Source organism: Serinus canaria, chromosome 8 (assembly GCF_022539315.1).
Source record: "Serinus canaria isolate serCan28SL12 chromosome 8, serCan2020, whole genome shotgun sequence".
NCBI classification, from domain to species: Eukaryota; Metazoa; Chordata; class Aves; order Passeriformes; family Fringillidae; genus Serinus; species Serinus canaria.
In genome coordinates this window covers 2,581,318-2,602,491 of record NC_066322.1, presented here as the reverse complement: position 1 = coordinate 2,602,491, position 21,174 = coordinate 2,581,318, and the positions used below count along the sequence as shown (strand labels likewise).

General features: G+C 40.7%; 1 protein-coding gene across 4 annotated transcripts in view; it reads left to right on the top strand.

Annotated features, from left to right (window-relative positions):
- PATJ (PATJ crumbs cell polarity complex component) overlaps positions 1-21,174 on the top strand; it is a 141,031-nt gene that overhangs the window by 15,112 nt on the left and 104,745 nt on the right. For 3 of the 4 annotated variants that reach the window (XM_030226601.2, XM_018912523.3, XM_030226603.2), the window contains exons 9-17: positions 2,541-2,643; positions 3,417-3,505; positions 4,757-4,895; positions 5,227-5,328; positions 9,684-9,760; positions 12,137-12,193; positions 13,607-13,741; positions 17,312-17,476; positions 18,268-18,396. In XM_030226601.2, coding sequence (XP_030082461.2) covers positions 2,541-2,643; positions 3,417-3,505; positions 4,757-4,895; positions 5,227-5,328; positions 9,684-9,760; positions 12,137-12,193; positions 13,607-13,741; positions 17,312-17,476; positions 18,268-18,396 — 996 coding nt within the window. The remainder of the gene's footprint in view (positions 1-2,540; positions 2,644-3,416; positions 3,506-4,756; positions 4,896-5,226; positions 5,329-9,683; positions 9,761-12,136; positions 12,194-13,606; positions 13,742-17,311; positions 17,477-18,267; positions 18,397-21,174) is intronic. The other variant, XM_030226602.2, reaches the window with a different exon arrangement.

The window sequence follows — 21,174 nt, the reverse complement described above, 5'->3', positions numbered from 1 at the left end:
CTATAACTTTCCCCTTTTTCCTCTATCTTATTAATACCTATAATCTTGGGGTTGGAATGGCCAGCTTTGCAGAATTTATTTCAGAGTGGCTGATTTAATTACCAAGACCATAAACATTATCGATAAGTGGTACTTTTAGTTCTTCTTCTTCTTCTTCTTAGCTCGTTACATTTTTTTCTAATCAATCATTTGTAAGTGGATTTAAAACTGGACTCTGAATTTCCCTAAGTCTGAAATCCAGAGAGCCACGGCCACACCAGAATTATTCAGCACAATCATCTTTTTATGAAACATAAGTGTAATGTTTTCATAGTCTACGCTACTGCCTGTGATAGGAAATATATCTAAAAATTTTGAAACTTGTTTTAGCAAATCTTATCATGGTCATATCAAAGTCTCTTGTTTTTGAAGTCATTCTTTTCAGTTTTGAGTAATTAAAATCAACAAATGCTACACTAAGTGTACAGTAGGTCTCGAAACATAAACAAAGCTGTGCTTGTGTACCATCTGCTGCTACTGTGCTGCTTAGATTTAGGTGTAGAATCTGAGTAGCCTTTTCTTTCTTGTTTAGTTTCTTGAATATGTGTGGAGAGAGCTGGGTTGGTTTTTTTGATTTGTTTTTTTGAAGCACTGTTTTTAAAGGTCAGAGTAGAAGTCACTTTGCTCTAAACTTGCCCCTTTGCTCACTGGGCACAGCCACTGCAAAGGCAGATTTGTGTTTTACACCCCTGGGAAAATGCTGGGGCTGTGTCAGTCAAGGATTTGGGGTCCTTCTCGAGCTCCTTTTCCCCCCAGGGTTCCCCAGGAGGGATCAGAGCAGCAGGAAATGCAGTGTCCAGGAGATGGGAAGGGTGATCTGCATCCCTAAGGCTGGAGTCTGAACACGGGGCTTGTCCAGTGTTTGACAAGAGGCTCTCCAAGGGAATCAGCATTGTTATGAGGCCCTGACTGGATCATATTCTTTCCTGACTGGTTCATATTTTCCAGGGCCCATATTAGGGGCAAAATAAATAAAATTTCTATTTTTTTTGTAGTGGTCGTAGTTTTGTTTCCTCCACAAAATACTGATTTTCTCTCTTCCTGTTGTCACTGATCAGCCCTGAGCACTGTAAATGTTGCAGCCTTTTTAAAATGTGATTCCTTCTTGGTGTCTTTTCAGTGTCCTCTGTTCTCCTGCTACACAGTTTAGAGGGGGAAAAAGTAATTTTCTGAACTAAATAGTGCCTTCATGTGTAGATCTGAAGAAACTCCTCTTCCTGGTGCCAGGAGAAATTTGCAAAGAATTAGTTGTTAATCTGAATGTATTTATTAATTTAATGATGATTTCAATGATCCACCGTTCAGTTTGTGTCAGATTTGTAATGGAACTTATCCCTAAAATCTAGTTTTTCTCTGGTTTATGAGTACTTTCTCTAGCTGTGAGCTTTGGAGTGAAAAATATTTTCCTTTTCTCTTTTTTGCAAACCAGCAGAAAGGCATTTTTAATAGGTGGTTAGTTATTTTCAGTTTTATATTCATATTTAATTTTCTTTGAATTTCCCGTGGTAGAGAATAACTGAAACTACTTCTGTGTGTGGGCACAAGAAAACAATCTTATTATCTGTGCTGCCCAAAACAGTGACAGCAGAGTGCAGCCAGCTTGTGCTGACTGTATTTAGCACTTTGCACTTTGATTTTCCTGGACTTCATTTCAGTTATTTTGCATCCTAGCAGGAGTGTCACTTGGAGAGAAATGTCAGTAGCCAGAGCACTGACTCTGAGGAGCTTTTTGAAGATGAAAACAGCCGGGCTCTCAAGGCCACAGCTCCATTCCAGGTGCTGCTCTGGGCTTGTTTACTGTAGATAAGTGACAGCATCCAAACTTATCTTCATCTCCATCAGCCTCTTATGGAGCCAGGGAGCTGGAAGGCATTTAATGAGCTTAATGACTTTGCTGGTGGAGGGAGGTGTGTGTGATAAGGAGACAGTGCCCATCGATTTCCCTTCCATTGAGAAGTGAAATAGGAATGGCTGCTTTTCATATTGGTCCTTCCACAGCTGATGCTTGGCAAGCATTTGATTGAACTTCTCTTTTTTCACTCCCTTATGAAATGTTTTCCATTTTCCCAGTCCCTTTTTTGCTGTTGGCAGTGACAGGATCCCTCTTGATTTCCTCACTTTAACAGACCTTACTCTCATCATCTTCTTTTTGATCTCACTGCTCTGTATCTGATTACAGAAAGAAAACAACTCTATGTATTGCAATTTATCCCTTGCAATCCCAGATTTATGTGCTTGATTGTTTTTCTCTTTTGGTCTCACCAGTGTCTTTACTGTTCCCTGTTTGAACTCTTGCCTTGCAGTTCTGATTTTTACTGCTCAGAGGAGAGTTGCACAGACATCCCAGGGCCAGCTTTGTAGGGACTTTACAAATGAATTTGCATTGCATTTAAACAAAAGGAAAATCACTTCTCACTTCTGAAGGTCTTAATTAACCTGCAATATTCTAATGGCACTGGGAAATTATGAGAATTTTTTACTAACTTGTGCTTTATTTATAGGATACTGACAACTTTTTTGACACCTATGACGTTGAACTTATAAAAAAGAATGGGCAAAGCCTGGGAATAACAATTGTTGGATATGCTGGCACATGTGATATAGGTGAGTTGTTCAGGATTTAGGAAAATATTGGTCAGGGGCTTCTCAAATACCCTTTATTGACCATGGGGAAAATGAATACCCTGCCTGTGCTGGGGTATGGAGACATGAAATTCACTGGAATCACAGATCAGCATCTCCTATTTAGTGGCAGTTTGTGAAAAGGAAGTGTTAGTGTTTCAGAGGTTTTTAATTTTGTTTTTTCTTTTTTTTTATTTCCTTTTTCTCGTTGGGAGTTAGAATTAATAATCAAACTGCAAACATGACAAAGGACAGCTTTTCTGATTTCCACGTTTCTCTTTTCTCTTTCTTTTTTTAAGGAAAAATCCTTTTTCATTAAGATTTAAAGTACTAAATTCTTTAGCTGTAAGATGATTGAAGTCCTGATCAAAGTCCTTAAGCACATACTTTACTTTTAGCTTAGTTAGTCCTATTGAAATCAAACGCAGCATGGATTTAAGTGATTGTGGTTTAAAGCCTGGGTAAGCACAAGGATGAATCCATGGAGGAGGTGGCCTTTTGTGAGCCATTTTAAGGGAAATATTTGAGGTCAGTGTCCAGGTGGTTGTGTCAGTGCTGGGTTTTTTTCCACCAGAGAGCCTCGGTGTTGTGTCAGGCTCTGGGAGTGGTAACGTGCAGATGGTGGTGGTTTACAGAATCCTCACTTTGTGGGCAGAAGGAAGTGTGTGAAAAAGGCTGGAATTAAAAATCTTAATAAGAAAAGAAGCAAATTAGGTTAATGCAGTGACTTATTTCTCTTCCACTCTCCCCAACAGAACCTTCAGGGATTTTTGTGAAAAGTATAATTCCTGGGAGTGCTGCTGACCACAATGGCCAAATTCATGTTCATGACAAAATTGTTGCTGTAAGTAGAATCCTGTGCTTATATATTGCTGTAGAGCTAATACATTTCACATCTCTCTTAAAAGAACAACGTAGTAAAGACTTTCTAAAATTAATTAAACCTCCTCTGCTTTGCAGAAGAAATAATTTGGAGGTTCATGTTTGTTTAGGTAGACTTGTGACAGAAATGAGCTTTGGCTTGCTGTGGTTAAAGTATTATTTTATATTCAAAGAAATAGTAAATAGTAGTTAACTGTGAAAGAGGCAAGCATTTGGATTAAAGTGTTTCAGAGTGGAGAATCTTGGCTTTTGGCCTGCAGTAAAGATGAGCAGCATTAACTTCTACTTGAATTGAATGGGACTCGAGGATTGTTAAGATTCTGCAAGATGTGGCACATTGTTTGTGTTCCTTAATGGCTCTGGAGTGTGGATACAATCAAAATGTTAATGGTCACAATTTAGGTTTAAAAGCCCAAGCTTTATGTGTAGAAAAATGGAAAAACCATTGAGTAACAGTGAATTGAATAATAGCCAATTTTGCATTCACAGCACAAGCAGGAATGAATTCCACAGTCTTTTTGTTTTAAGAGATAATATTTATAGAGATATGATTTTAAATTACTTTTAAAATGTGTGCCATGCCAGACCTTCCAAAGTCAGCTTCTCCTCTGTGAGAGCAAAAATTAATAAAACCTTTTATCTGCAGGAAAGGCCCTGTTGGTGCATGATCTGACAGTGAGGTGAACAGAGCATTTTGGGTGTAAATTAAAAAATCTGATAATGTAAGAATTGGGCTGTTTAGGGGGGATTACACAAACAGTTGTTTGTAGAGGCTTGTGTGGGGCATGTTAGAAATCCATGAGAAAACCAGCAGTGATAATGAACTGAACAGAGTTCCAGGTTGGATTCTCTGCTTGGAACCTTCATCCACAGTCCTTGTCAAGCTGGTTTTGGTAAGCAAAAAAAATTTAAGGAAAAATCTGTGCATGCTTGTATCAGATTAGTAAATTCTGTTTTGTGGTTGTCCCCACGAAAACAGAAAGAAGAAATTACTGTTGTGTTTCCTCTTAGAATGCATTTTGGAAATAAATTCTCATCAGTGAAATGTAACAGATTTAATGAGATTGTTTTGCAAATATTGCTGTCTTGGGAGAGTAACCCTGTAATTCCTGCTCTAAATAACGTGGCTGTTGCTTACAGCCTGTGAAACTCCACAGCACAGCCTGAGAATGCAGCACAATTGCTGTTATTTGGTACAATTTTCTTGTTTTAGGTTGATGGAGTCAACATTCAGGGTTTTACCAACCAAGAAGTGGTGGATGCACTGCGAAACACGGGGCAGACTGTTCGTCTCACCTTGCTTAGAAGGAGACCTTCCTTTGCTATTTCCTCAGAAACACCTTCAGGGAGAGGTAATTCTGTTTTTCTAGCAACTGGATTTGTTTTTCACTCAATTTACAGTTGCCTCATTTGACAGTTCAGAACTGGATACCACATGATCCTCAGTTTCTTTAATGGTGCACTGTAGAAAATGAAGATGCTTAAAGGAGGAATGGAAAGAAACTAAATTTAGAGATTCAGGAAAAATCAGTGCAAAACTTCTGTGTAGCCACCCCACCAAACAAAAAGAAGGAATTAGTGAGGTGCTGTTACTACTTCCTTTATTTTGCAGCATATGATTTGGGGATTTTTCATCTGTTTTCACAGTGCATCTGACTGTTCCAATCTTTGTGTCCCCTGAAGCTTTAGGGCCTGAAATTCTTGGTGTGGCCCCCAGGAATGAGGGAAAACAAGAACAGAAGGATAATCTTCACAATGAGAAGCAGCAGAGCCTGCATCAAGCAGGTAGATAGGGTACCTTGCAGTGCCTCTTCTGGGTCTGGTTAAAGGCTACCATGTTTAATCCATTTTCAGCAGTGATGGGTTGGCTTAAAACATCTTTACTTCAGGAAGCATTGCAGGGCAAAAGCTAAAGATCTACCTCTTGGATCTAACCAGCTCTTCCCACAGTCCACAGCTCTGCTGAGAGTGAGTTCTGAGATATCTCAGGATTTGTAATTCTTTGGATTTTCTTCCTTGCATAAAATTTGCCCTTTTCCAGGCAGCAGTGGTCCCCTTTGTTTAGGGAGGGATTTTTCCACCAGTCAGTGGAGGTGCAGCTCTTTTGGTACTCAGGAATGACTCTCATTAGCTCTGGAGAGCTGAAAGCCTCCAGCTCAGTGATCCCTCTCTGTGGTCCTGCTCCTGCACTGATGACCTGAGGTGTGCAGTTTTCTCCCAGCAGAAACTTTATTTATCATCCTCCTCTGCTGCCAGGGCCCTGCACCAGCCTTGGGTGAGCAGCACCAGGAGATGCACCTGCAGAAAATTCATATTTATTTCCTGATCAGTGTTACCTCAGTCACACCCATCTTCATGGCTGGACTCAATAATCTTAGGGATCTTTTCCTGCCTTAATCATTGTGTGATCTTTTTGCCCTCACACATCCTAAGGTTCCTGCAGAATATTTTCATAATATCCTCCTGGTTTCCATCATCTCTGAACATGCTGCAGTTTCCTCTCTTGGCACTGCAGTAGTTTGATCAGAACTCATGTTCTTGGGTGTAAAGACCCAATAGCTGGAGTTCAGAAAAGGCATTTTTTGAACAAATGGCATTCAGGCACAGGGGCAGGTCACAAAGGCATGGGCTGCTCTGGATTTTAGCTGATTTTGGAACCAAGGCTGGAGGTCTTTCCAGAATCTTCAATTCCCCCACAGATTTCTGGGCTCCTCTACAGGAATTCTGGGTGAATTTATACAGCTTGTGTTAAAGTCAGCATAAATTATCCTTATGCCTTGTAGTTTCTGAGACATGTAGATGTAATAGAGGATTCTAAATTACTGCTGTCAATGAATAGCAATTCTGCTGTGATTGTTGAAGATCTGTCAGTATTAAAGACAACCTGGAAACGAGAGAAATGTAGCAGTTCCTATATTCCATTCTGTTTTACTTTTCTGTCCAAGCCTTGTAACCAGACATCCTTTGTTGTGACTTTTGCATGTTCCCAGAAATAGGAAGCCAGAACAGAGGTAGTTGAGTAGCTGAGAGTTGAGGTTCTCAAGGCATTGTTTTGCTGTGACAGAGCCTGGAAAAGAGCAGCACTTTGTCTGTCCTGTGTCACTTACCCAGTTTTTTTTTCTTTACTCTGGGACTTCTATGCATATTTTACTCCTGCAGAAATACAATGTATGAGATTTCACCTTGGAACAGAATTTAATGGCCAAGTTAAAATTCCAAAGATAGGTGCTTATTTTGGATGTGGTGATGGGCACTTCATTATAATGGTGCTAAAGTAAATACTGCTAATTTAAGGCTCTGACTAAACTCTGGAAATGCTTTTAGAAGTTTAATGTAAAAGGTATGTTTTATAAAGCACGTATTACTTCCCTTTAAGCCCAGTTGTGTGAAATTCTTATTAAAATGTGTTTCCTGGGGAGGTATTAAATGGTGATTCTGGCCAGGCTAAGCCATGCTTTAGCAGTTCTGGTACTTTGAAAGGCAACAGGGTTTGGGCAGTGCAATGTGCACGAGGCCTGAAACTCTGTGCAGGCAATGAATTTAACAGCTGCAGCCCCTGCAAGCCTGCAGGCTGGGCAGAACTGCTCCATCCTGCCTTGCAGGAGTCCTCAGAACCCAGAGGGACAATGTTGGCAGTCAGGAGCTTGAGATGCCTGGGGAAAAAGCCCCAGCAGCAGGGCAGGTAAAGGTAGGACTTTAATGAAGAGACCCTTGTGTAGTAACTTTGTGAGAGCAGGAGGAAGCTGCGAGAAAAAAAGACCCCAGTTTTGATGAAGCTGACAATTTTGACCAGAAAAGATGATTTTTACAATAGGTTTGTGGTTTCTGCTTTATGCTTGCTAATTAGAAATGAAAAACTGCCTGGAAGCACAGGCAGAAAGACAGGCTAAATATGCTGAGAAGTTGTTGCTAATGAAAGCTGTCCCTGGAAGTGTTTTCATTTCTGAGGCCTTGCACATTATAGAAGACATGGTACATATGTTAGGTCATGAGGAATTCAGCTGGATGAGAGACTAGAAAGAAATTTCCTATTAGCTGCCATGTGGAAAAAGCTGTTGGGGGAAAAAGGAACATTGTAAGTGAATTGAGTGATGCCACTGGAATTGAATATATTCAATCCAAATCCCTTCAGCCCACATTTCCACAGTTCTAGGGAAGTCGCAAGCAGAGACTTCAAAGTGTATTTGAAAGAAAGAAGGGGGAAAACTTCAAATGGAGACATGCATCAGCACCTGGTCTGAACAACTTGTAGATTTTGGTAATGTGTTTTGGAAGTGACAGAAAAATCTGTATGCAGCCAGCTGAACACAGCTTACAGTTGCTGAACTGAACTTTGAGCTTGACCCTGAGATTCATTACTCCTGGTGAACCCTGGAATCTATATTTGGCTGCAGAGTGGGTTTCAGGTGCTTAGGTGCTGTGTGTTCACACTGCTGTAACTCTGCAAGAGCAGAAACAGAGACTCAGGAATTTCTGCAGATGGAAGGAGCAGAAGAATGCACTGGTGTTCTGGTTTTGATACAGATCAGAAGTAAAGACAGTGATCAGCCTGTGCTTGATCATAAGTCACACATTAGAAACTGTAATTTCCAGTGAAATTAAAAAACCTTAACTGGCAGTTGAGAATTATAGGACAATTGGTCTTCCCATTATTTTTTAAGGAGATAATTTATTTCAGAGACAACTGTGGGCTGTGTAATAAACCCAAGTTTTTCATCTTGGTGGGGTGTCATTTTGGTAGCAGAAAATAGCTATCAGGATTGCTGGAATTCTCAGATATCTGTGTCTGCTTGAGCCTGTAGGTTGAAAATCCTCTGGATATTTCCAAGGGACACCTCAGTTGTTGGGCTCTGAGCAGTGTGGTTTCTCAGTGCAGATCAGACAGAATTTGCCTGTTTGGCATGGCTGAAAGTGAGCTGGAGAGAGCAGGGGTGGGCTGTGCTGTAGTAGAAGTAAACTCCAATCTTTGTTTTTATTGAGTGGAAAACTTGAAAGTTAAGAGAAGTGTGTAACGAGGATTGTATTGCAGAGCTCCAGCTTTGCAGTCTGTGAAGGTGCTGAAAGCAGAGGCAGCCTGACAATGCCATTTGTGCAGGGCTTTGCTCTTGGTGGGCTCTGAGCTCCTGGTGGTGTCCTCACAATTCCCACCCCAGGTATTTTACTCTCTGGTTGTGTGCAGAACCTGAGCTTGTGCTTTACGTTCCGAATTTCAGGGCGACGCAGCAGCAGCACTGAGTGGTCTGTGCCTTGTCTAGACATCTGACAAACTACTGAAGTCATTCAAGGGGGAAAAAAACCCCCTAGTTTTTGGTAATTCAGCCCCCAGATGCTGCTGCTGTCGCTGCTGGATGGAATTTGCTGTAGAGCTTGATTCTTCCCAGTTACACATTGCTCCAGCTTGGAACTTTATATGTGAGCTGAGCTTCTGGCTGAGGTCAAACACAGGGCAGCCAGTCATTTTCTGCTGTCTAGCTCTGTCAAATTGTCTTACAGGACTGTAACCAACTGCCTTGGTTGCATAAGTAAGAAAGCTGAAAAGATATAAATGTCAAGATAGCCAAGTTCCCACGGAAGACTGGTTTAGAACTGGAGCTTATATTAAAGCTCATGTTACTTACTGGCCTAATTAAAGCAGACAAGGCTTTATACCTGCCAAATGTATAAATAAAGTCTGTGCCTGCATTGTGCTGACACAGCCCCTCGATAACAGCAATATCTTGTCAGGTGTTTTCCTTCTTAAGGGGGCTCATTTGGGTGGGAGATGATGTTTCCCTGGAGTGGGAAGCGTTTTTACGGCAACAAACGATGAAGTCGTGTGAAATTTGTTTTGCAGCCTGAAAGAATGATTTATTTACAGTACTGCACGGTACAGAACTCACATCTCATCACCAAGCATCACCTCTTCTGCCTCTCAGCTGAATAAATCACACTTCTACAGGAGCTGACATTTTGCATTGTTTCCCTAAGAAAGACATTTTTGATTTGCGCTGTTTGATAGACTCAGCTTAATGCGCTTCCCTTTTGGGGATTATTCCCTCTAATCTTTTATTTACACTGAATTTTTATTGGAGTATTTAGAAGTAAATGTACTTCTGAATGTACAATATGCTTGTAAATTTAATATTCACTTTCATACTTAGGAAGAGTCCCACTCCCTCCAGCACATGAGCTGAAATCCAAATGGGAAAACCTGCTGGGACCAGAATACGAAGTTATGGTATGTTTTATTTCAATAAACTACATTCATGAATGTTATTTCTTTAAATTACAGATCTGTGGGCTTAGCATCACAGGCTGTTTATAGAACAGTTCAGGGTTTGGAACAGATCAGTAACATCAGATTTTCTTCCCTGTAACATCAGGGCTGAAATGTATGTTATAATGAGTTGGGGGATTTGTTGCCCTTTTATTTTATTCTGTTTATATAGATACTGTTGTTATACAAATACGAGACAGGAACAGTGATTTAAGGAAATCAGCTGTCCTGTTAAATCTGCATCACAGGAGGCACTTAAAATATATGGCATTTTTATTATTTCATTCATGATCTATTTGTTTTACTGGGCACTGAATAATAAAAGGGCTCAGGATAGAGCTTCCGTTTTCAGAAGAATCTTACCATTTTATCTGAAGAATGAAAGAATGATTTTCAAACATGCTGGGAAAATACAGAGTAATTCTCAATAGTGCAACTTTGTGGTGCCAGTGTCTAGTAGATATTTCTTCACTTCATATTAAATAATTGCCTAGCAAAAGATTGTTTTGATGAATTGTCACGAGGAGTTGATGGAAATTGTAATTCACTTTTGCTTTTCAGTGCTGGGCGAGCCAGCAAGTACAGATAAAAGACTCGGGACAGCGTTCTTCCCCAAGCCTTGAAAAATTCTCACCACCACCAAGAAAATGCCCTGTTTGTCTTTGCAATGCTTGTCCAGTTGATTTAGAGACACTTATTTTTTACTACTTGGAGTAGCCATCGTTGCAGTCACTCTCTGGGAGATTTAGAGTAGCTTTAAGAATTGCCTTGAGAAACTTGCTTCCCCTCCTTCCATTAGCGCTCCTTTAAGATCTGGAGCTCGTGTGAGATTATGCACATGATGCAATAAATCTGTTTGGCTGCCCACTTCAGTTGCTTGGTATTCCCACCCTTACATTTCCAGGGGCTGCTATTACCTCCCTAAGCACTATCACACTTCCCACAGAGGATGAAATCCTGCTTAGCTGGTGAATCCAACCATTCCAAATCCTCCTCCAGCCGCCGCTGGTGAAATGTCAGCAGTGGGAATGTTAACCATGGGGCCTCTTGGATGATAGAAGGGAGCTCTCCTGCCATCCCATTCTGAAAGTCATTTTTTGGTTCTGGTTGCCTGTGCCTCCCTCCTGTGTTGAGCAGCAATGTCCAGTTTGAGTGACTCCCCCAGTCTTTGTGTCACAGCATCCTCGCTCAGCCCCCTGAACTCACCCCAAAGGTGCCTACAGGGTTCTCTCAGGAGTATTGATCTTGAGAGGAAACAGCTGCTTGAAGAGAGGGGTTGGTGGCCCTGGTGGCTTCTGTGCTGCTGGTCCTTTTTGGTGCAGTGGAAGGAGCTGAGATCCCAAGCAGGAAGCGTGTGGTGTCAGTCAGGCTGGGGAGCTGCCAGTCATAAATCCATTCAGTTACATGCATGGACATGAAATGGGTTCTGTCTGTCAGGAAAAACACCCTGAGTGCTGAAACACAACATGGGCTGGAAGCCCTGTTTTAAATTAATCCAAAAGAAAAGTCTAATCTTTATTAAGCTGGAAGTTTTCAAAGAAAAGTTACCTGATTTTTTTTGCAAGGCTCTGTTTTTTTCAGATCAACCAAGTGTAGCTTTCCTTTAAACATTCAACTTCAATGTTCCAAATTCCAGCCCTGGGCCGTAGATTGGAACTAAATGATCTGTAAGGTCTCTTCCAACCCAAACCATTCTATGATTTTGTCTTAATTACATTTAAAATTGAAGTAAATAACCTTCTAATATTACAAATAAATCTGTTATGTTAAGGAGGGACAATACAAGAAAGCTGGTGGTGAGCAGAGTCATTTTATTAATCTTTAAAAAAAGACACTGAAAGGATTTCCTGTCCTTGGTTTAAATAACCCACTTTCCATTCCCATTTGGTAATTAAAGTTATGTATTTCAAGCCAGAAGTTGGTGGGTTAGTCTGGATGGGAGATGGCTGCACTATAGCCTGAGGTAACAACTTAAGCTGTCATACTTTCAAATTCTGACTGGCAAGGCCGTGTGGGTATTTGTGTCAAACATAATGGCATTTTGTGCTTACACAGGATTACTGAACTTGACTAAAATTGGCATTTGGGCTCCGGGAATAGGATAATATTGGAGTCTGCTAATGGTGCATAATCACCACATTCCTACTTGGAAATGTTCTGTGCCTGAAAAGATTTTTCTAACATTTGTTTAAAATTATTTTGCATCAATGTGACATTGTTTAAGTACAGTTTATTTTACTCATGAGCTGGGTTTTTTTTTTTTTCCCAGAATTTCATCCTTCTGGTAAAGTCTTTATTGTCCCACTGTTGAAAAATGTTCTGATGTCCAATTTTTAGGTTGTGAATGTGGATATGCCCTTTAAAGATGATTCAGAGCTCCAGAAGTACTCCAAGGTAAGGCTCACATGGTGGTTTCCTTCCTGGTGTATGTTGGCACAGTAATCCTGGGAGGGCAAGACACAATTCCAGATGTGGTTCAGGAATTCAGTGGTTTTGTGGCTCTGTATTTTCCAAAAAAAGGCTGCCAATATTCTGCTTATCTCCTGGACTGATCCAATACCTTTTCATAGCACAGGCAAATGAACCTTTTAACAGTTCATTACCAAACCCCCACACCACAAAATGCACCCTCAAACCCTAAATTTTGGGGTATTTAATTGCACAGAATGGAGCAGGGGTTGAAAGTCTGCTGGACAACTTTTTGTGTCCCACAGAGGATTTTGCTGTAGTGATCCTGGCTCAGGGAAAGGGATGTGTAATTCATTTAAATTGTCAGATCTTAAATTAATTTCACTTCCAAGAGATTTTCAAGATACCTGTGTTAATATTGTGGAAGAGAGGTTTTTAGAGGTGATGCATTTATGAATTTGTGGGGACACCTCAGTGGGGAAGGGCCATAAAATCATGATCAGACATGGCTCTGAAGGAATGCTGTGGATCAGTGGATTGCTCCTTTTATTTGAATGTCCAGAATAATTTGGGAAACAGGACAGTCAGTGCTTGAACTCCAGTAATAAAATGCCAGAAAATGCCCAAACTGAAGGAGCACCTCCTGCTGATCTTCTCTTCTCCCTAGGTTTCCATGATTTCTTCTTCCATTCCTGGATAGTGCATCACTTTTATTCTACTCTTCCTGATACTGGCAGACTTTAAGGCACTGAGGTTTGGAGCTTCCCTAGAGAAAAATTCCAAATTAGGGAGTCCCAGTGGGAAAAGGCTGACAGAAAATCAGTGATTTCCCCTTGCAGAAAAAGGATATCAGTTTTAGTAGCTACTTACAGAGGACACTTCAGGGATATTTTTTCTGCCTCCAAGTAGTGTAGCTCCCAGAGGTACAAGACAGCTGATCTTGTGGTGAGATTTTAGGGCAATTATGGAATTTACTTTATTCCTTTATTTATTTCTAGTTATTTTATTTTTATTTTTCTCCAACCCCATGGAAGAGGGCTTGGAACTGGATGATGTTTAAGGTCCCTCCCAACCCAAACCATTCTGTGATTTGTTGACAGCTCCCCTTGTGGGTGGAACTTCTCTCTGTGTTTTTCCCATGAAGTTAATTTATTTGAGAATCCAGTTCAAATTGCCTTTCCACCCAAGGAACAGACTGGTTGATTTTATTTGTGCAAACAGTTTGCAAAGAGAAGTTATGGACAGTAGTGCAATAACACAGGAGAGGTCACTGTGAGCATTTAATCATCTTACTGTGGGTTTGGTTCCATGTGGTGAGCTACTGAATCCTAAATCTGTTTTTATCCTGGTAGATAAAGATTTAGACTTAAATACATATTTCTCTTTATCTCCTGGCAGCTGTTACCCATCCACACTCTGAGATTAGGAGTTGAGCTGGACACTTTTGATGGACACCATTATATATCATCCATTGCTTCAGATGGCCCAGCTGCAGCACTTGGTCTTCTGCAGCTGGAGGATGAACTTCTGGAGGTAAAAAAATAAAGCAGAAAATTAAAATTATGTATTTCCTGTTTGTTTGCCCTTCTTAAAATTCTTCTCTTCAGTTCTAGCTTGGCTGCTGTGTGTGCAATAGAATTATTCCAGATTAATTGTGGAAACAGAGCTGTGCTTTGGAATTCATTCATTTTCTTCACTGTTCCCTTCCACATTTATGGACAAAATGTCAAATTCTTGTGACCTCTCAGTGACTTCATGGGTATTTTTTTCTGAAATGTTTTAACCTCAGTATCAAGAGTTACAAGGGCAGAGATAATACTTGTGTTGAATTATTTGTAGTGCTGTGGCTCAGTCTTTTGCACAGTTTGGCCTTAGCTTTTGTGGTGGATAATCTTTCTGAATATTTGTCACCCCTAAAACATTCACAGCAGTCTGAGGAGCAGTGGTTTCAGTTACACAATAAAACTTTTTTGTGGAGTGTTGAAAGATACTTGTGTGTATGAGCAAATACATCAGTTTGTTTAAATGTTCATAAAGAGCTATTGGGGCAGCTTTGGAGTTCTCAGAGTCACACCAGACCTATTTTCTCAGAAAAATAATTGTTTTATAAAATTAAAATAATTCCTATTTGTGTGTGTGTGTGCATGTGTCCATTGGTATCTCAGCCTGCAAGTGAAAAGTCATTAATTTCTTACTGCATGCTTACTCCTTGTGGAATATTTTGATATTGGAGCCTTTTTTTAGTGGATGCAAAGAAGGTTTAATGGAAACAGAATTAGGCCTTCTGAAAGATTGATTTGTTAGGTGTACAGCTATTCTGCTTTTACTTCTTCACCCCCTAACATCAAAAATTCATACTGATATCACTGAGACCTAAAACATTTTCTTATTGCTTAATGGAGGAAACCTTGATTCCTGAAGGAAGGGATTAATGGGATGCTGGAAGTGTCATTTAAATTGCTTGGCCACTAAACAAAAAAAAAAAAAAATTATAGAAAAAGCAATAATGCAGTGCTGTAGAGTAACTTAGGAAACTTTAATTGTGTATATTTAACAGTTTCATGTATTACTCTGTACTCAGGATTAAGTTCACAGGTATGCCCAGACCTAGTGAGTGTAAATTTTTTGCTGCTCTGTAGTTGGGGGAAAAAAACCCCAACAAAATAAAAATGTGCTCTGGGGCTAAAGCTGTAAGTGCCAGGTTTAGCCCAGGCTGTGTTTCTGCAGCCAAGTTATAAATCCCCTTAAACAGGGGTTTGCAGTGGAAAAAGTGACAGCCCATTCCCCAGACAAGCAGCCTTACCTGGGCCTGATGCATTTGGGAGTAAAATATGATCAGCAAGGATTTTCTTTTTGTTTTTTATTTTTTTTTTTCAATGTACAGTGAGGTTGAATGTTGATTATTTTTAATGATGTGTTTGAATTATGACAGACAGCACAATACCCCTCCCCTGCCCTTCATTTCAGCTAATTCCACTGTGCTCTTTTTCAGGAATAAATTGCTTTTTGGTGCCCTTTTGTTGTAGCATTTCCCTGCTGTTTGAGGGCTGATGTGCTGAATGAGTGGGTGTAGGGCACCTTGCCTGCTCAGAGGCTGATTTCTGGCAGCTGCAGGAGGAGAAATGGGAGTCCCCAGGTCTGCTGGGGGGTGCACAACAACTCTTCCCCATCCATCACGGGATGCTGAGAAGTGCTGGGAGCTTTCCACCACGCTGCCACTCTCCAAGCATTAAAAAATCCTTACGTGTGGATCCTTCTGCTTAAATAATTAACTAATGGACGAGGCTGATAGCTCAGCACTTGCTGTAATTCTTGCAGAAGAAGCCCAGGGCAGTTTGTCTTGCCCTGGTGGAGGCCAGTTCCACCACTCTCAATTTTTCTGCTTGGCTGGGATGTGGAGGGTGAGAGGAGCTCTGTGTTTCCCAGCAGTCCAAGCTATATTTACACTGCAAAAAGCACAGAGTGGGGGGAGAAACAGAAGTGATCAGGAAGCAGATGTTGGCTAAAGTGGGATTGCTGTGGAGCCTTGAATAAGATTGGAGAGATCTGGGAGGTTTATGGAGAGGCTCTGCCTCAAGTGCACACACACAGAGGTGTGTCCATGTCTGGTGAACGTTCCCATGCTGTTTTCCTGGATCAGGTGTGGGTTCCTTTGCAGTGTGGGTGTGGAGGGAAGGGCTGAAGGCAATCCTCAGTGACCCCACCTGCTGTGCCTTGGCTCCTGCCCTGCTGGGGAGTGCCTTGGATGAGGTGCTGGATTCCCAAACCAGGGGCTGCACTGTGGATGTTGGGTTGTGAAAGAGGCTTGAGGCAGCCTGAAAAAATCCCTGGAGGACACAAGGTGTTGGGATTGGGTTAAAGCCCTGCTCTTTTGGGGCTGCAGTGCTGGCAAAGCCAGGTGATTTATGACACCTCATATTTAGGGACAGCCCTGTGGAGCAGAGAGGAACCCTCGGGATTTAAAAGGTTATAAAATAGGTAAAAGAGGATGAATCCCTCATGTTTTCCTGCAGAAATAGAGTCACAGAGTGGCAGAATGGTTTGGGCTGGAAGGGACATTGAAGCCCATGCAGTTCCACCCCTGGGACACCTTCCACTATCCCAGGTTGCTCCAAGCCCTGTCCAGCCTGGCCTTGGACATTTCCAGGGATGAGACAGCTGCAAAAAAAGTTCCCATTTTTAAAGCACCATTATCTATCTATCTATCTATCTATCTATCTATCTATCTATCTATCTATCTATCTATCTATCTATCTATCTATCTGTCTGTCTGTCTATCTGTTTATCTATCTATCTATCTATCTAGCTTATCTATCTAGCTTATTTATCTAGCTTATCTCTCTGTCTCTCTTATTTTTATTTTCTTTTTCCAAGTCTGTGGATTAGAACATCCATTAACAGTGATCTGTTAATCACTCACAATCTTGAGTTTATGGTATAGTAAGCTTGACCCTTGTCAGGCCTTTCTGGTTAATTGCTTGCTGTAATTGGTTTCTTTCTTACTGTGCAAACATTCTCACCTGTTTTCCATAGGATCTGTTTTAGTTTCAGTCACTTTGTTACCTTTTAAATTGGCAAAGTTAGAATCAGAGAATCATTAAGGTTGGAAAACACCTCTAAGGTCATTGAGCCAAACTTTTAAACTAGTTGTGGTCAAGTTTTTTGATCAGAGCTCAGAACCTGTGTTTGCTTAAAATATTGTGGGACAATTAATTCTTTTATCTTTTTAAATTCAAATACATAAGCCTAGCACTGAAAAAAAGATCCCCAACAAAGAAGCAGGTGAGAAAGAAATAAGAATTCTAGGAAAGGTTTAGGCTTGGAAAAGCGATGAGCAGAAAAGAAGTTAGAGGAAGCTAAAGAGACATGATGCAGCAGTCAGTAGTCACAAGATCTTGGAGATGAAGTTCTACAATAATGTATATATTGTTCAGAAGCATATGTTAATAAAACCATGCAAGCTATGCCAGAACCTCCAGGTAAAATCAGACTTTCAGGCTCAGGTGGGGGGAAAAAATCTATGCAAAAAAAAAAAAAAAATTAAAATAAGGTGGTGGATATCCTTTAATTGTGTCTGTGTGTCTGTGTGGTCCCATGCTGCAGGTGAACGGGGTGCAGCTGTGTGGCAGGTCCCGGCGTGAGGCTGTCACCTTCCTCAAGGAGGTGCCACCCCCCTTCACCCTGGTGTGCTGCCGGCGGCTCTGCAGCGACGGCACCGAGTCCTGGGTGGACGAGCCCCCCGTGGCAGTGTCCCCTCCAGAGCAGCAGGTAACCCTTCTCCTGCCCCCCCACTTGTGCAGAAGGACAGTAAATTTTGGGGGGAAATCCCCGTGTTTCTGGGTTTTCTCGGGTTGGTGTTGAGGAAGTTCATTGTCCTGGGAAGACAAGGTGGGTAAATCACGGCGCTGCTTTGCTGACTGCACATCCCATTCATCATCCCCACACTTAATGGGTGAGTGAGAGCTCTGAGTTGCACTAAATCACATCCCTGCCACCATTAGCTGATTGCTTCCGTGTTCTGAGTAGGTTTTTATGGAACTGGGGGGGAAAAAAAAAAAAAAATTTAAACTTAGAAGTTTCTTTCTGTCGCAGGAGCTTTGAAGTCTCAAAGCAAAGCTTGACACTTGTGGTTGCTCCTGGTTGCAAAGTATTTACAGCTTGGCTTCTCATCTTTTCTGATTGCCTGGCCCTTCTATTAGCTGTCTGTGGTTAAATCTTTTATGCTATTTATTTTTTCCTTTATGCATCTAATGGGACAGCTGAAGTTCATCAGCTTGTAACAGGTTAGTAATATTCTACCAATTAATTAGACTAATAACACACGGGTATTTGTGTGCCAGGTTGGGCTCTGATGCTCAAAACATGTAGGCCTGTGCCCAGGGGAGTACTCAAGGCAGCAGGCTGGAGAAAACTCCATTCATAATGCTCAGTGAAGTTTTAATTCCATAAAAGGTCACATTTTAGGGCGTGTATGCATCATTAATAATCAAAATATTGAAGGAATAGTGTTTGTAAAGAACTGAGAGAGTGGTATTTGAACCAGAGCTTTTCTTTTCCAGGTGAAACCCGAGGAAGGCTTTAATCCTGAGGAGGAAGAAGGGGAATTGGCATTATGGTCTCCTGATGTGAAGGTTATTGAGCTGGAGAAGGACAAAAATGGTTTAGGATTCAGCATTTTGGACTATCAGGTATACTTTTCTGTAGGACTGAATGCTAAAAATCCCTTTGATCCCTTGTCTTGCACAGTGCCTTAAAATGGTTTAGGAATTTGATTACTGAGTAATGGACTTGACACTTGGGCCTAGGAGCTGTAGGGAAAAGTAATGTATTTGGGGGCCAACTCTATCAAGTATGGAGTGTTCTAAATCTCTGATTATTGGACATGATAAAGTGCAAAATCTTTCATCAAGCTGCACCCCATAACTCTGAGTGTAAGGACTAAATGTTGGGCAAGGTTGTTTTTTTGTTGTTTTTTTGTTCTAACTTAGGATGGCTTTTCAGCTGTCAGAGTGGCAAGTGAAGGTTCTTGAGTATTAGTTGGAGATGATTATATTCTTAATTGTTAAACTCCTTAGAAATTGACAGACAGGTCTTTAGTTGGAGGGAAGTGCTACCAAAATTAATGAATCCTTCTTTCAAAAACCCTGCCTTCAATTAAATATGTAGAAACTCTCAAAATCTCTAGTCAGAATGAAACGTTCTTCATGTTTCCAGTCAAGATGATATATTTTTTTAAACCTCCAGTCATCATATTTATAAGGAAATAAAATAGCTGGATGACTCTTTATAATAATATACACATCACATCTGAGTGCTGCCTAAACATTGTAGTTTAATGAAATGTGTTCAACTCTTGTACATAAATGTCAAGTGATATAAAATTCACTTTTTGATACAATAAGGCAGGAATTGGGAATGAATTAGAAGGGAAAAAAAATTATTTGAAGTATTATGCAAACCCATTAATTCTATATTTTAGCAGTGCGATTTAAGATTACTGAAAATAGATCCTGTTAGTCATTTTAGCTGACACATGTTGTGTTGCAGTGCCAGCTCTACTCTAGAGTTGCTGGGAGTCTTTACAGAGCAGTAATACACAGATTTGCTTTTAAGTTCTCATATAATCAGAATTAATGAAGGCTTTAATAGCAGGCTTTTTATTTACTTATTCGCAGATGCAAATACACGAGCAATGTTGTGGTACTTTCAGCTAAATTTAAATACATTCTAATCAATTCTAAATGAGTGGTAAACCACTTAATCTCAGATCTTTATCATTTCAAGATATTTATGTATAAAGTGTATAAAGTGTGTTCTTTTGTTTGGGAGTTGCCTCTTAGATCTTTTACACTTTTCATCATCTGCAGATTAATTTTTATAGAGAGATATCTGTGGCTCTGTGTGTGTGTTTATGTAAATACATCCATCACATCCTTGAGTGCAAGGCAAAGAAAATAAATAATTGTCCATGCTGCAGTGGAGGCAAGGGGGAAAAAAACAAAACCAAAACCAAAAAACAAACCCCCAAAAAATCGTGTGTGGTTCCTGGGAGAGTGTTTGGAATTCTTAACCCAGATTTGCTGGGAAGCACAGAATTACAGCAGTGTTTAATTGTGCCTTAAAGGACCTGGAGACCCTTCTTTAAAACATGAAAGGTGTTTTTTTAGGCACATGCTCTTTGTTTTACAAGAGAAAATTCAAGCTTTATAATGGCAAATGATACTGCTTGTGCTGTGTAGCCACTGCTGATTTTGCTCCATTTGAAGAATACGAATTTTAATTTTTTTTTAGGTGCTTTTCAATGAAGAGGGGTCTTGCTATGGCCCATCTTCATCCTCAGTGAGTGACCAGCCTTTCTAGGCTGCCACAGAGCTGGTGGAGGTCGGGTGGGGAGGAAAATGCTTTTGAAGGGGAAGATTTTGTTGGAAATTAACACAGAAGGAGTGGCTCTGTCCATTACAGAAATTCAAGGAAAGTTTGGTGTTGCATACCCAGCTTGGAGGAGGTGATGTGGCTATCCTGGGTTTCTCAGATCCAATTATTTCTGTAGCTGAAGTGTTGGCTGAAGTGACACTTCAGAAACACTGGAGGGACTTCAGGAAGCTCAGTGGGTGTCAGGGTTAAAAAGTGGTGATGCTCTATTGCCCCACCTGACTCTGCCCCACACCAAAGTGGAGCAGCACCTTTGGAATGGTGGATCCCAGTGGATCCCAGCCCCAGGGTGGGACTGGGGCTGTTCCCTGCAGTGTTCAGGGAGCTCTGGACTCCTGCTCATCCCTTTCTGACAGTGAGAGATGCCAGACATGCTGCAGAAGCTCAAGAATGCTCAGCAGTTACAGACCAGGCTGCTCCCCTGCTCTGCAAGTTTCTTCCTGCTTGCTTTCAAGCACAAAGCTTTTTCATCTTAAATCTGGTTGTAGAATTAGATCTTGTGCTGAACACTCCTGTGGTATATAATTTATAATATTTTGTTCCTCAAAACTGGCTGCATGCTCAGCATAAAGGCTGCTGTGCCTCAGTTGTCCTAAATGCTTTGCTTCCCAATTCATGCTCTGCAAAACAGAATTAATAAAAATTCTTTGTGAGGCAGAATAGGAGCCTGAGTACGTGGAAAACTGAATGCTGAGATCAAGAAAATTATTACTCTGGCATATTAATTTTTAATGGGCTGTCTTTCTAATAACGTTTCATCTATCAAATAAATGATAAGCACATCCCAAGTGACTTGCAGGATATTCCCAGAAATGTACAAGCATAATTCCAATGCCTATATATTTTAATGAACTAATTACAAATTAATTATACCAATTATGCATAATCAATAGTATTTCTACTTTGTCCTGTGTTTTCTTTTGATTGTCTTTAGGGATTTAAGGGCTTAAAACAGAGCTTAAAACTTCCTTTTTTTAATGAGGTTCATAAAACTTTGGGGTGGAGTTACCCCTTTTGCTATGACAGGATAGTAT